Source organism: Elaeis guineensis, unplaced genomic scaffold (assembly GCF_000442705.2).
Source record: "Elaeis guineensis isolate ETL-2024a unplaced genomic scaffold, EG11 Super_Scaffold_1000045, whole genome shotgun sequence".
Lineage (NCBI taxonomy): Eukaryota > Viridiplantae > Streptophyta > Magnoliopsida > Arecales > Arecaceae > Elaeis > Elaeis guineensis.
In genome coordinates, this window is record NW_027332425.1 from 2,395,612 (window position 1) to 2,407,679 (window position 12,068).

The 12,068-nt window shown below is 53.7% G+C and overlaps 1 protein-coding gene across 2 annotated transcripts in view; it reads left to right on the forward strand.

Moving 5' to 3' along the window:
• Window positions 1-11,809, forward strand: part of LOC105034683 (pyruvate kinase 1, cytosolic) — a 158,045-nt gene extending 146,236 nt beyond the window's left edge. For both annotated transcript variants that reach the window (XM_029261699.2, XM_010909921.4), the window contains one exon: window positions 11,460-11,809. In XM_029261699.2, coding sequence (XP_029117532.1) covers window positions 11,460-11,612 — 153 coding nt within the window. In that variant the 3' untranslated portion in view covers window positions 11,613-11,809. The remainder of the gene's footprint in view (window positions 1-11,459) is intronic.
• Window positions 11,810-12,068: the final 259 nt, after the last annotated feature.

The following is a 12,068-nucleotide window of genomic DNA, read 5'->3' on the forward strand; positions in this document are numbered from 1 at the left end:
TTCCTGTAGTTGGAGTCAGAGGCAAAGTCCGGCTCCCGTAGGAGTCCGGACGAAGTCTTCCTGCGCTGAAGTCGGGGACGGAGTCCGGCTCCCGTAGGAGTTCGACGAAGCCTTCCTGTAGCTGGAGTCGGAGGCGAAGTTCGGCTCCTGTAGGAGTTCGAACGAAGCCTTCCTGTAGTTGGAGTGGAGGCGAAGTTCGTCCCCCGTAGGAGTCCGGACGAAGCCTTCCTGTAGTTGGAGTCGGAGGAGAGTCCAGCTCCCGTAGGAGTCCGGACGAAGTCTTCCTGCCGCTGAAGTCGGGGATGGAGTCCGGCTCCCGTAGGAGTCCGAACGAAGCCTTCCTGTAGTTGGAGTCGGAGGCGAAGTCCGGCTCCCTTAGGAGTCCGGACGAAGTCTTCCTGCCACTGAAGTCGGGGACGGAGTCCGGCTCCCGTAGGAGTCCGGACGAAGCCTTCCTGTAGCTGGAGTCGGAGGCGAAGTCCGGCTCCCGTAGGAGTCCGGACGAAGCCTTCCTGTAGTTGGAGTCGGAGGCGAAGTCCGGCTCCGTAGGAGTCCGGACGAAGTCTTCCTGCCGCTGAGTCGGGGACGGAGTCCGGCTCCCGTAGGAGTCTGGTCGAAGCCTTCCTGTAGTTGGAGTCGGAGGCGAAGTCTGGCTCCCGTAGGAGTCCGGACGAAGCTTCCTGCCGCTGGAGTCGGGGACGGAGTCCGGCTCCTGTAGGAGTCCGGACGAAGCCTTCCTATAGTTGGAGTCAGAGGCGAAGTCCGGCTCCCGTAGGAGTCTGGACGAAGCCTTCCTGTAGTTGGTAGAATCCCCGAGGGTCACTCCTGACACGAACTTCGGCTGGGGGGGTTTTACACCCAACACCAGTCCCCCTACTTCCGAGTTCGAGTTTCAATCGAAGGAAGTACAGAAAATTTTCATAGCCGAAGTCGCTTCCTTGAATTCTGCACACGACCGCCCTCGAAAATCCTGGTATTTAATGCGCGCGTGCTGGAGCTTTTTTCCAATTAGGGCGATCCGAAGAGTTCTTTCGGAACTCCCACCAGGGCGTAATCCTAAGCGTCACGCCATAATGGTCCGCGAACGGTCAGCCCTATGCCGCGGTGAGTGGGACACGTGGCGGGCACTGGTTGACCTAGGGATACTTGCCACCATAACTGCACCAGGCTCCGTTGCTTATTTAAACCCCCGCTTTATTCCAGTGGCTTCACTTCGCCTGAGGGTCGACACCTTTCTTCCGCCTGAGAGTTTAGCCACTCAGCCACTCCATCGGTGCCCTTTTCAACTCCGAGCGCCTTCGCACCAGTCTTTTCCATCCCCGCCGGCTCCCCGCCGTCTTCAGTCCCCCGAGCCTTTTCGAGGGTTCTCCCGTCGGGCGCCCGCCCCGGAGGCCAACCTCGAGAGGATGCCACGGATCAAGAGGAGTGTGAGGAGGAAAACAGCGGCCTGCGAGTTCTCCGGCTGTCAAACTGTCACTGAGGGTTCCCGTCGCCTTAAAGGGGGCTCGAGGGAGAATTCCTTCAACAACAGGGGTTTAATAACGGGGACAACCGGTGAGGGCGTTCCGTCCGAGAATTTCAGAGTAGCTGAACGGGGCGACACCGGTCAAGGGGGCAGAGTTGTCGTCACAAGCTGTGGCGGGATTCTTGACGTCATCGGGGCCGAGGGACCAGAAGCGGTCGGCGCCGACGGTGGGGCAGTAGAACTTGTTGCGGGGACGGTGGAAGTAGCGCATGCCGACCTTGCCGGAGTACCTAGGATGGTGGCCGTCGTGGAGCACACGGTGGTGGCGCATGCCTCCGGCGCCATCGCGGCCTCCGGGGTATCTCCGGTTCTTTTTTATGCAGGTCGTCGTTGCCGCTGCCGTTGCCTTCGCTGCCCCCTGAATTCTATCCCATCCTTTTCCCCCTAAGATTGGGGTTTCGGTGATGGAGCGGGATAAGGCGGGGGGCGAGAGCCGAGAGGTTTATCACATGCACTGGAAAATACTGCTGAGAAGGACGGAACCGGGAAGAGAAGTCGACAGCTTGAAGTGGTCTCCGGTGTATTCCTTTTGAGCCTTGTAGTAACGTCTTCTTTTTCTGGCCCTCCGGGTCTTGTAACGTACATCTTGTTAATCGAAAAATGAGAAGGAGATTTTGTTACTTCGTCCGCATTTTGCGTCGAATTGCTGCCTGCTGAACTTCTTTCCTTTACCATTGTTATTGTTGTATTCCCTTCTCTCTCTTTCTCTTCTCTTTTTTTTTTTTTTTTTGACGTCGTCCGGAGGTTACTGGTTGTCGCCACGTCGGCTCGCCTTTCCAGTTATCCTTCTTCTTCAGCCTTAATGGCTGTATACTTAATAAATAATATGAGAAGGAAATTTTCTGCTACCTCTTTTTCTCATGTGTTGAATTGTCGCTTGCCGAGCTTCTTTCGACCTTTGCATCGTTCGGAGGTACCCGATTGCCATCGCATCGACCCGTCCTTTCGTTCATGGCCGCAGATTTGCCTGGGGCCGCTCGGGTTTGGCGCCCCCCATCAGGGCTCGAGCTCGGAGGTTTGAGCTTCTCGTCGCCCTGAGGAAGTCGTCTTATCTCGGACTTGCGTTGAGAGAAAGCTGGGGTTCTTGATAAGAACCCCAATCCCTACTGAGACGAGGTTCTCTGCATCTTTGATGCTGTTTGTTTTCCATTCGTCGCTGACGTAGTCCATCGCTTTCCTTTTTAACTCCTCTCCCCTTTCCCCTTTTTCTTTTTCGAGTGGGATTTTTTCCTCTGCTCTTGGTGGGATTGCGGGAGTCCGGCTCCCGTAGGAGTCCGGGCAGAATCTTCCTGCAACCAGAGTTGGGGACGAAGTCCGGCTCCCGTAGGAGTCCGGGCGGAGTCTACCTGCAATTGGAGTTGGGGGCGAAGTCCGGCTCCCGTAGGAGTCCGGCAGAGTCTTCTTGCGGTTGAAGTCGGGGACGAAGTCCGGCTCCCGTAGGAGTCCGGATGAAGTTTACCAGCGGTCGAAGTCGGGGACGAAGCTCGGCTCCCGTAGGAGTCCGGGCGGAGTCTTCCCGTAGCCGGAGTCGGAGACGAGTTCTGGCTCCCGTAGGAGTCCGGACGGAGTCTTCCTGCAGTTAAAGTCGAGGGCGAAGTCCGGCTCCCGTAGGAGTCCGGACGAAGTCTTCTTGCGAAGGGGCCGCTGGGAAGGTCTCCTTTTTCCCATCTGGTCTTGAATGACCAGACCTTAATTGGTGTCGGGGTGAGGTTCTTCCCCTATTCATGTCGTAACAGGTTTCAGCTCTGGTTAGGATGAGGTTCTCCTCCTGTCCCTAACGCGGCTGTAGGGGCACATATGGGCGCTGCTGGGCCTTTCCCCCCATCTGGTCTAGGTGTAACCGGGCCTTCGACTTTACTCATGTTAGGACGAGGTTCTCCTCTTGTTCCTAACATGGCTGTGGGGGCACATATGGGCGTTGCAGGGCCTCTCCCCCCATCCGGTCTAAAGAGAACCGGGCCTTCGACTTTGCTCAAGTTAGGGCAAGGTTCTCCTCCTGTCCCTAACAGGACTGTGGGGGCACATATGGGCGTTGCAGGGCCTCTCCCTCCATCCGGTCTAAAAAGAACCGGGCCTTCGACTTTGCTCAAGTTAGGGCGAGGTTCTCCTCCTGTCCCTAACAGGGCTGTGGGGGCACATATGGGCGTTGCTTGGCTTCTCCCTCCATCCGGTCTAAAGAGAACCGGGCCTTCGACTTTGCTCAAGTTAGGGCGAGGTTCTCCTCCTGTCCCTAACAGGACTGTGGGGGCACATATGGGCGTTGCTTGGCCTCTCCCCCCATCCGGTCTAAAGAGAATCGGGCCTTCGACTTTGTCGAGATGAAGTTCTCCTCCCGCTTCCGACACGGTTTGTTTTGACTGTCTTGTCGATATAGGCTTGTGCCAAGGGAGGAGACATGTAGATATGCAACTTTTATTTAAAATAAAGTTATCGGTAATACATTCGTAGGTTTTTCGAGCTCCATGGTCGCGGGAGGTCTGCTCCTCCGAGCTCCTTGAGGTAATAAGTTCCGGGCCGGACTACTTCTTTGACTTCATACGGGCCTTCCCAGTTTGGGGCGAGCTTCCCTCGATCCTGAGGTTGCGAGACAGCGGCTCGTCGAAGCACTAGATCTCCTGCTCTAAAGACTTTATTCTTAATCCGGAATTGTAATAGCGGGCGACTTTCTGTCTGTAGGCTGCCATCCGAACTTGAGCTACCTCCCGCTTTTCTTTCAGTAAGTCGAGGTTGGCTTTAAGACCTTAAGAATTGTGATGTTCGTTGAATGCCACGACTCGCGCCGACGGGAGTTTAAGCTCAATTGGGATACAGCCTCCGTTCCGAAGGCTAAAGCAAAGGGGGTCTCCCCCATGGGCAGTCTTTGGGTAGTTCGATATGCCCACAGCACATGATAAAGTTCGTCTGCCCAAGTTTCCTTCACCTTTTCGAGCCTTGTCTTGATCCCTTGCAGTAGGGTTCTGTTGGTCACTTCAGCTTCGCCGTTCGTTTGAGGATGGGCTACTGATGTGAAGTTGTGGGAGATTTTTAGATCTTCACAGAATTCGGCGAATCTTGCTCCCGCGAACTGCCGCCTGTTATCAGTGATTAGGGTTCTTGGCAGACCGAACCTGCAAACGATTGACTTCCAGACGAAATCTTGCACTTTAGCTTCTGTGATTTTCGCTAGTGGTTCGGCTTCGACCCACTTGGTGAAGTAGTCAATCGCTACCAGGAAGAACTTCCTCTGCCCCGATGCCACGGGAAAGGGTCCAAGGATGTCCATCCCCCATTGCGCAAAAGGCCATGGGGCACTCAAGGGTGTAAGCTCGGTGGCGGGCTGTCTCTGGATGTTGGCATATCTCTGACATCGGTCACACTTTCTGACGTATTCAATCGAGTCATGATGCATCATCGGCCAGTAGTATCCTTGGCGGAGCAACTTGTGGGATAAAGATTTAGCCCCAGATGGCTTCCGCAGATTCCTTCATGCACCTCCCACAAGGCGTAGTCAGCTTCCGAAGGCCGGAGACATTTTAAAAGGGGCAAAGAGTATGATCTCTTGTACAACTTGCCCTCATAAAGGATGTATCGGGAGGCTTGATTTCTGAGCTTCCGAGCTTCTTTTGCATCCTGAGGGAGAACCCCGTCTCTGAGATATGTTATCAGTGGGTCGATCCAGCTGGGCTCGTGGTCAATTTCCATCACGGGCCACGATTCTTCCATACTCGGGCACTTGAGAACTTCAAAGAGAACACCCTTGGGTAATTCGGCCGGAGCCAGCGTTGCCAGCTTGGAAAGAAGGTCGGCCCTGGTATTTTCCATCCTCGGAATCTGCCTGATGTTGAAGCTACTGAAGGCGGGGACGAGCTCCTTTACCTTTTCAAGATATTTAGCCATGCTGTCCTCCCGTGCTTCGTAGTTTCCGTTGACTTGTCCCACTACTAGTTGGGAGTCGCTGTGGACCTGGAGCCGATCTACTCCCAGTCTTTGGCGATCTTCAGTCCTGCGATCAGAGCTTCATATTCTGCTCTATTGTTTGTTGCGGGGAACTCGAAGCGCAGAGCGTACTCCGCGATGATTCCCTCTGGACTGATCAAGATCAGGCCCGCGCCGCGCCTGACATGTTGGAAGACCCGTCCACGTAGAGGGCCCAAAAGCAACCAGCGGGATCTGCTTCTTCTTTGGGGGAGTTCGGTCGGGACTCCAGGCCGTCAATTTCACCTTGTTCAGGTTCGGCCTCCTCTGGGATAGTACACTCCACTATGAAATCTGCAATATCTGGGCCTTCACTGTGGCCTGAGTCGATAGTTGATGTCGAATTCTGTGAGCTCGATCGCCCATTTTGCCATCCTACCGGAGGCATCCGCCGGTGTAGAATCGCTTGATCGGTTGGTCGGTGAGCAGCGTTACGGTGTGCCCTTGAAAGTAGGGTCGGAGCCTCCGGGCTGCAATCAACAGGGCGTAAGTCAGTTTTTCTAATTTAGTATACCTGGTCTCGGGTCTCTCAACGCGCGACTGACGTAGTAGATCGGCCGCTGGACTTTTGCTTCTTCCTTGACAAGGACTGCCGCGAGAGCCATGGGAGAGACCGCCAGGTATAAAAACAGTTCCTCTTCAGGCTCTGGCTTCGCCAACAGCGGAGGTGAGCCGAGGTAGCTCCTTAGTTCTTCGAACGTCTGTTGGCACTCAGGGGTCCAACAGAAGTTCTTCGGCCGCTTGAGGGTTTGGAAGAAGGGTAAGCACCGTTCGGCCGACCTTGCGACGAAGCGATTCAGGGCTGCTACCCTCCCTGTAAGGCGCTGAACCTCTTTTATCGACTTCGGGGCGGCCATCTCCTGGATGGCGCGAATTTTCTCTGGGTTGGCTTCGATTCCGCGTCCCGATACCATAAAGTCCAGGAACTTCCCCGAGGTCACTTCGAAAGCACATTTGGTCGGGTTCAGCTTCATCTTATATTTTCGGAGGGCGCCAAAGGCCTCCTCGAGGTCGGCGACGTGGTTCATGGAAGATTTGCTTTTCACGAGCATGTCGTCCACGTAGACCTCCATATTGCGGCCGATCTGTTCCTTGAAGATTTTGTTCACCAGCCGTTGGTAGGTTGCGCCTGCATTTTTGAGGCCGAAAGGCATGACCCTGTAACAGTAAAGGCCACGGTTAGTAATGAAACAGTCTTTTCTTCGTCTTCCGGCGCCATCCTGATTTGATTATAGCGGAGAATGCATCCATAAAGGTGAGGAGCTCATGGCCCGAGGTCGCGTCCACCAGTTGATCAATTCTGGGCAGAGGGTAGCTGTCCTTTGGGCAGGCTTTATTCAGCTTTTTGAAGTCTATGCACATCCTCCACTTGCCGTTTGCCTTTTTGACTAGAACAACGTTAGAAATCCAGTCAGGAAAATTGACTTCCCTAATGAATCCGGCTTTCAGGAGTTTGTCCACTTCCTCGGCTATCGCTTTCTGCCTCTCTGGTGCATGACCTCGGATTTTCTCTTTCGTCGGTCGATGCTTGGGATCGACGGCCAGGCGGTGCTCCATGACCTCCGTGTCAATCCCCGGCATGTCTGCTGGAACCCAAGCGAAAACGTCCGCATTCTTTCGCAGAAAATCGATGAGATGCGTCCGAATCTCTTCCCCTAGGTTGGAGTCGATCTTCACCACATGCCCGCATTCCCGTCGTTCAAAGGGATCGAAACCAGATCTTCGATTGGGCTGCCCCTCTCCTCAATGAGGTCGTCGCGGGCATCCAGCCCATCAACTGGACAGGGGTCGGATTGGTCGCTTCTTTGCAAGGCTATGTTGTAGCAGTGTCTGGCCAGGGCTTGGTCTCCTTTGACCTCTCCGATCTCCTGGTTGGTAGGGAATTTCAACTTCAAATGGTAGGTTGACACGACGGCTCGGAGAGCATTGAGGCCAGGTCGCCGAGGATCGCATTGTAGGCCGACGGCGCCTTCACCACCAAGAAATTCACCAGAGCCCTGGATTGTCTTGGATATCGACCCGCAGCTACAGTCAAAGTTATCACTTCCTCCACCGGGACAGCGTCGCCGGTAAACCCTACTAGAGGGGAGCTAATCGGCCTCAAATGGCCGTCAAGGATGGACATTCTTGAGAAGACGTCGTAGAACAAAATATCGGCCGAACTTTCATTGTCAACAAGAATGCGGCGGACGTCGTAATTAGCTATATTCAAGGAAACTACAACCGCGTCGTTATGAGGAAACTGAACTCCCTGAGCATCTTCTTCGGTGAAAGTTATGGATTCCTCGATCTTTTGCCGCTTAGGAAGTCCGGCCAATACGCCGGTCGCTCCCCGTCGGGATTCTTCCGAGATGGTGTTGGCAAAATCCGTCGGAGGCCGATTGTCCGACCGCTCCATGCCGACGGCCGTTGTCGGAGGATGTGGGGTATGAAAAACTGGAGGTGAGGCCGGAGCCTGAGATCTGGCCGCGGAGGCCGTGGGTCACCGTGTGGATGCCTCGCGAGAAGGCATCGGGCGAGGATCTAGTGGGGGAAGGAGGAGAAGACACCGGAAAAGATGATCGGAGGCGGTCCCGTTGAGCGCTCCTTTAAAAACAAGGGTACTGCGAAGACACAACCCTTCCTCTAGCGCCAATCCTGTTGGTGCAAAAATCCGCCTGCGTCGGAGAAGCTGGAGTCGAGGGAGTCGCGGTCGCCGTCGGGACCTGCAAAAGAAGTCTAAACCGGAGGTGGGGTTGCTCCGGTAAGACCCTTCGACGCTCAAGTCAGTTCTCTGCCTCAACAAGAATGGAGTGCTCGAACGAAATTTTAGCAGAGTTTTGGGATAGAAAATAGAGCTTAGAGAATAACGTATCTGGGGTCCCCCTTTTATAGACGGGGGGAGCAAAGGATTGATAGCGACTGTTTATGATCGCCTCGTCGTGGGCCGTACGGAGCCAGGCGGAATTTATCATGAAGAGTAATGGGGTGGAGTCGTGGCTGTCACCATGGCTCGCCACGTGGAATCAGTTGCGGGGAGTGGAGCGGCGTCCGTTGTCGCGACTCGCCAGGGAGTGGTGGAACTGCACAGGATCCGTTGCAGGAAGTGGAGCAGAATCGTGGCCGTTACTGCGGCCTGGCAGGGAGTGATGGAGCCGCGTAGGATCCGCCGCGGGGAGTGGAGCAGAGTTGTGGCCGTTACTGCGGCCTGCCAGGGGGTCCAGACTTGTCGGCCGAAGTTCGGTTGGAGTTTGATTTCCGCAGAAGCCGGATGGGGATCATTTGTCGAGGAATCTCGACCGAGACCTTTAGCAGGAGTTCAGGGTGGAAGTCCGGCTCCCGTGGGAGCCCGGAAAAAGCCTACCTATAGCTGGAGTCGGAGGCGAAGTCTGGCTCCCGTAGGAGCTCGGACGAAGTCTTCCTGCCGCTGAAGTCGGAGACGGAGTCCGGCTCCCGTAGGAGTCCGGACGAAGCCTTCCTGTAGTTGGAGTCGGAGGCGAAGTCCGGCTCCCGTAGGAGTTCGGACGAAGCCTTCCTGTAGTTGGAGTCGGAGGCGAAGTCCGGCTCCCGTAGGAGTCCGGACGAAGTCTTCCTGCCGCTGAAGTCGGAGGAGTCCGGCTCCCGTAGGAGTCCGGACGAAGCCTTCCTGTAGTTGGAGTCGGAGGCGAAGTCCGACTCCCGTAGGAGTCCGGACGAAGTCTTCCTGCCGCTGAAGTCGGGGACGGAGTCCGGCTCCCGTAGGAGTCCGGACGAAGCCTTCCTGTAGTTGGAGTCGGAGACGGAGTCCAGCTCCCGTAGGAGTCCCGACGAAGCATTCCTGTAGTTGGAGTCGGAGGCGAAGTCCGGCTCCCGTAGGAGTCCGGACGAAGCCTTCCTGTAGTTGGAGTCGGAGGCGAAGTCCGGCTCCCATAGGAGTCCGGACAAGCCTTCCTGTAGCTGGAGTCGGAGGCGAAGTCCGGCTCCCATAGGAGTCCGGACGAAGCCTTCCTGTAGTTGGAGTCGGAGGTGAAGTCCGGCTCCCGTAGGAGTCGGACGAAGTCTTCCTGCCGCTGGAGTCGGGGAGGGAGTCCGGCTCCCGTAGGAGTCCGGACGAAGCCTTCTTGTAGCTGGAGTAGGAGGCGAAGTCCGGCTCCCGTAGGAGTCCGGACGAAGCCTTCCTGTAGTTGGAGTCGGAGGCGAAGTCCGACTCCTGTAGGAGTCCGGACGAAGTCTTCCTGCCGCTGAAGTCGGGACGGAGTCCGGCTCCCTTAGGAGTCCGGACGAAGCCTTCCTGTAGTTGGAGTCGGAGGCGAAGTCCGGCTCCCGTAGGAGTCCGGACGAAGCCTTCCTGCCGCTGGAGTCGGAGGCGAAGTCCGGCTCCCGTAGGAGTCCGGACGAAGTCTTCCTGCCGCTGAAGTCGGGGACGGAGTCCGGCTCCCGTAGGAGTCCGGACGAAGCCTTCCTGTAGTTGGAGTCGGAGGCGAAGTCCGGCTCCCGTAGGAGTCCGGACGAAGTCTTCCTGTCGCTGAAGTCGGGGACGGAGTCAGGCTCCCGTAGGAGTCCGGACGAAGCCTTCCTGTAGCTGGAGTCAGAGGCGAAGTCCGGCTCCGTAGGAGTCCGGACGAAGCCTTCCTGTAGTTGGAGTCGGAGGCGAAGTCCGGCTTCCGTAGGAGTCCGGACGAAGTCTTCCTGCCGCTGAAGTCGGGGACGGAGTCCGGCTCCCGTAGGAGTCCGGACGAAGCCTTCCTGTAGTTGGAGTCGGAGGCGAAGTCCGGCTCCCGTAGGAGTCCGGACGAAGCCTTCCTGTAGTTGGAGTCGGAGGCGAAGTCCGGTTCCCGTAGGAGTCCGGACGAAGTCTTCCTGCCGCTGAAGTCGGGGACGGAGTCCGGCTCCCGTAGGAGTCAGGACGAAGCCTTCCTGTAGTTGGAGTCAGAGGCGAAGTCCGGCTCCCGTAGGAGTTCGAACGAAGCCTTCCTGTAGTTGGTAGAATCCCCGAGGGTTACTCCTGACACAAACTTCGGCTGGGGGGGGGTTTTACACCCAACTAGGTGATTCACCAATTAATACCTGATTGAAAGTGTAGACGTTAGAAGAAATTTCTATTTGGGTTTATAGATGATCGAACATCTTTTCTGGTCACTATTCGCAAGAATCACATCTACAAGCCATGTTAAAACCTTTTTATTCAGTTTTGATCCAGAGTAAGTCTCCTAGATAGCAATTTCCCATGAAGAGATACTTTGGGAGGAATTTTTTACTTGTAGTCCATAACTCAAGATACCTGTTAATAGTCTTCAGCTCTTCCACAAATAAGCAGAATTAAAAGAGAACCATTAGAAATCCAAACAGTAATAACCATTTTCATCATTTAGACAAAGCCTTTCTGAGATATTAGCTCCATCTTACCAAGGGTCAATCTGCCATGGAAACATATGAAAAATTCAATGTTCCATCCAGCAATGGGAAGTCTATAACCAAAGCCTGAGGATTTATGTCTAGAAACTTCTGCAATAGGACTCTCATGAAGCCAGATATCAAACTAGAAGTTTATGTGATCATTATCAATTGACTGGAAAATGCTACTTCTAGGTTTGTTCTTCACATCTAGCATCCTCTGCCAGAAACTAGAGTACAGAAGTAGAAGATGTCACTCTAAGACTTAAATTTATCATTTTAGATTTTTTTATAATAAGTTACAAGGACCTCCAATGATGATATCCCCTAAAAAAAGATGCAAGGATCCTAATGTATTGTAGGTGCCACAGACTCGCTAGGATAAAACTGATGAAATCTCAGGACTATGTATTCCAGGAACCATTACTTCAATTTTCTTTCCATTTTGTACGTTCAATGGTGGGCACTTGTTTGCAAATTTTGTTCAACTTACTTGAATTATCTTTTAGATATTGCACTCTATGGTTCTGTTGAAGACCAAATTGGCTGGGAGTATTCTTGGTCCATGGTCTCCGTGACTTTCTTACCCTTGGCTCTTTCCTGACATGTTCCTGGAATGCTTCTGCAGGCTGAGTCCACTAGTGCCAACAATGAGTCTGTTCTTAAGGTTGCTCTTGATCATGGCAAGGCATCTGGCATAACAAAGTCACATGATCGTGTAGTAGTGTGCCAGAAAGTGGGAGATGCATCGGTGGTGAAGATCATAGAACTTGAAGATTAGGTTTTTGTTTTTTGATTGTTTCTTCCTAAATATACACCTTGAGGTGCAAAAAACTGGTGCTTTAGATTCCAGCAACAGCCTGGCGATATATATCTATTATGCATCTATACTCAGGTGATTCTTACTCTTTGGATGAAATTTTTTGCTGGATGTGGGCTATAATATGTAGTGTAATTGCTTGTATGTTATGCAACTGATAGCAGTGTACCCCCAAGGAGAGTGCAAAAAGTTGACTTTCCGCACATTTTATATTGCATTCACCGCTTGGCCAGATGGGATTTTTGGACCTGGGCATCAATTCCCTTCTGAATGGCAGTTCCACAGGTAATTTGATGGCGCCTTCTTCCTGTAGAAACTTGAGAGTGCATTTGGTTACACTTTTTGATTTTTGATTTTTAAAAAATATTTTTTATTTTTTTGATTTTTGTTATTAAGTAAAAATAAAAAAATAAAAAA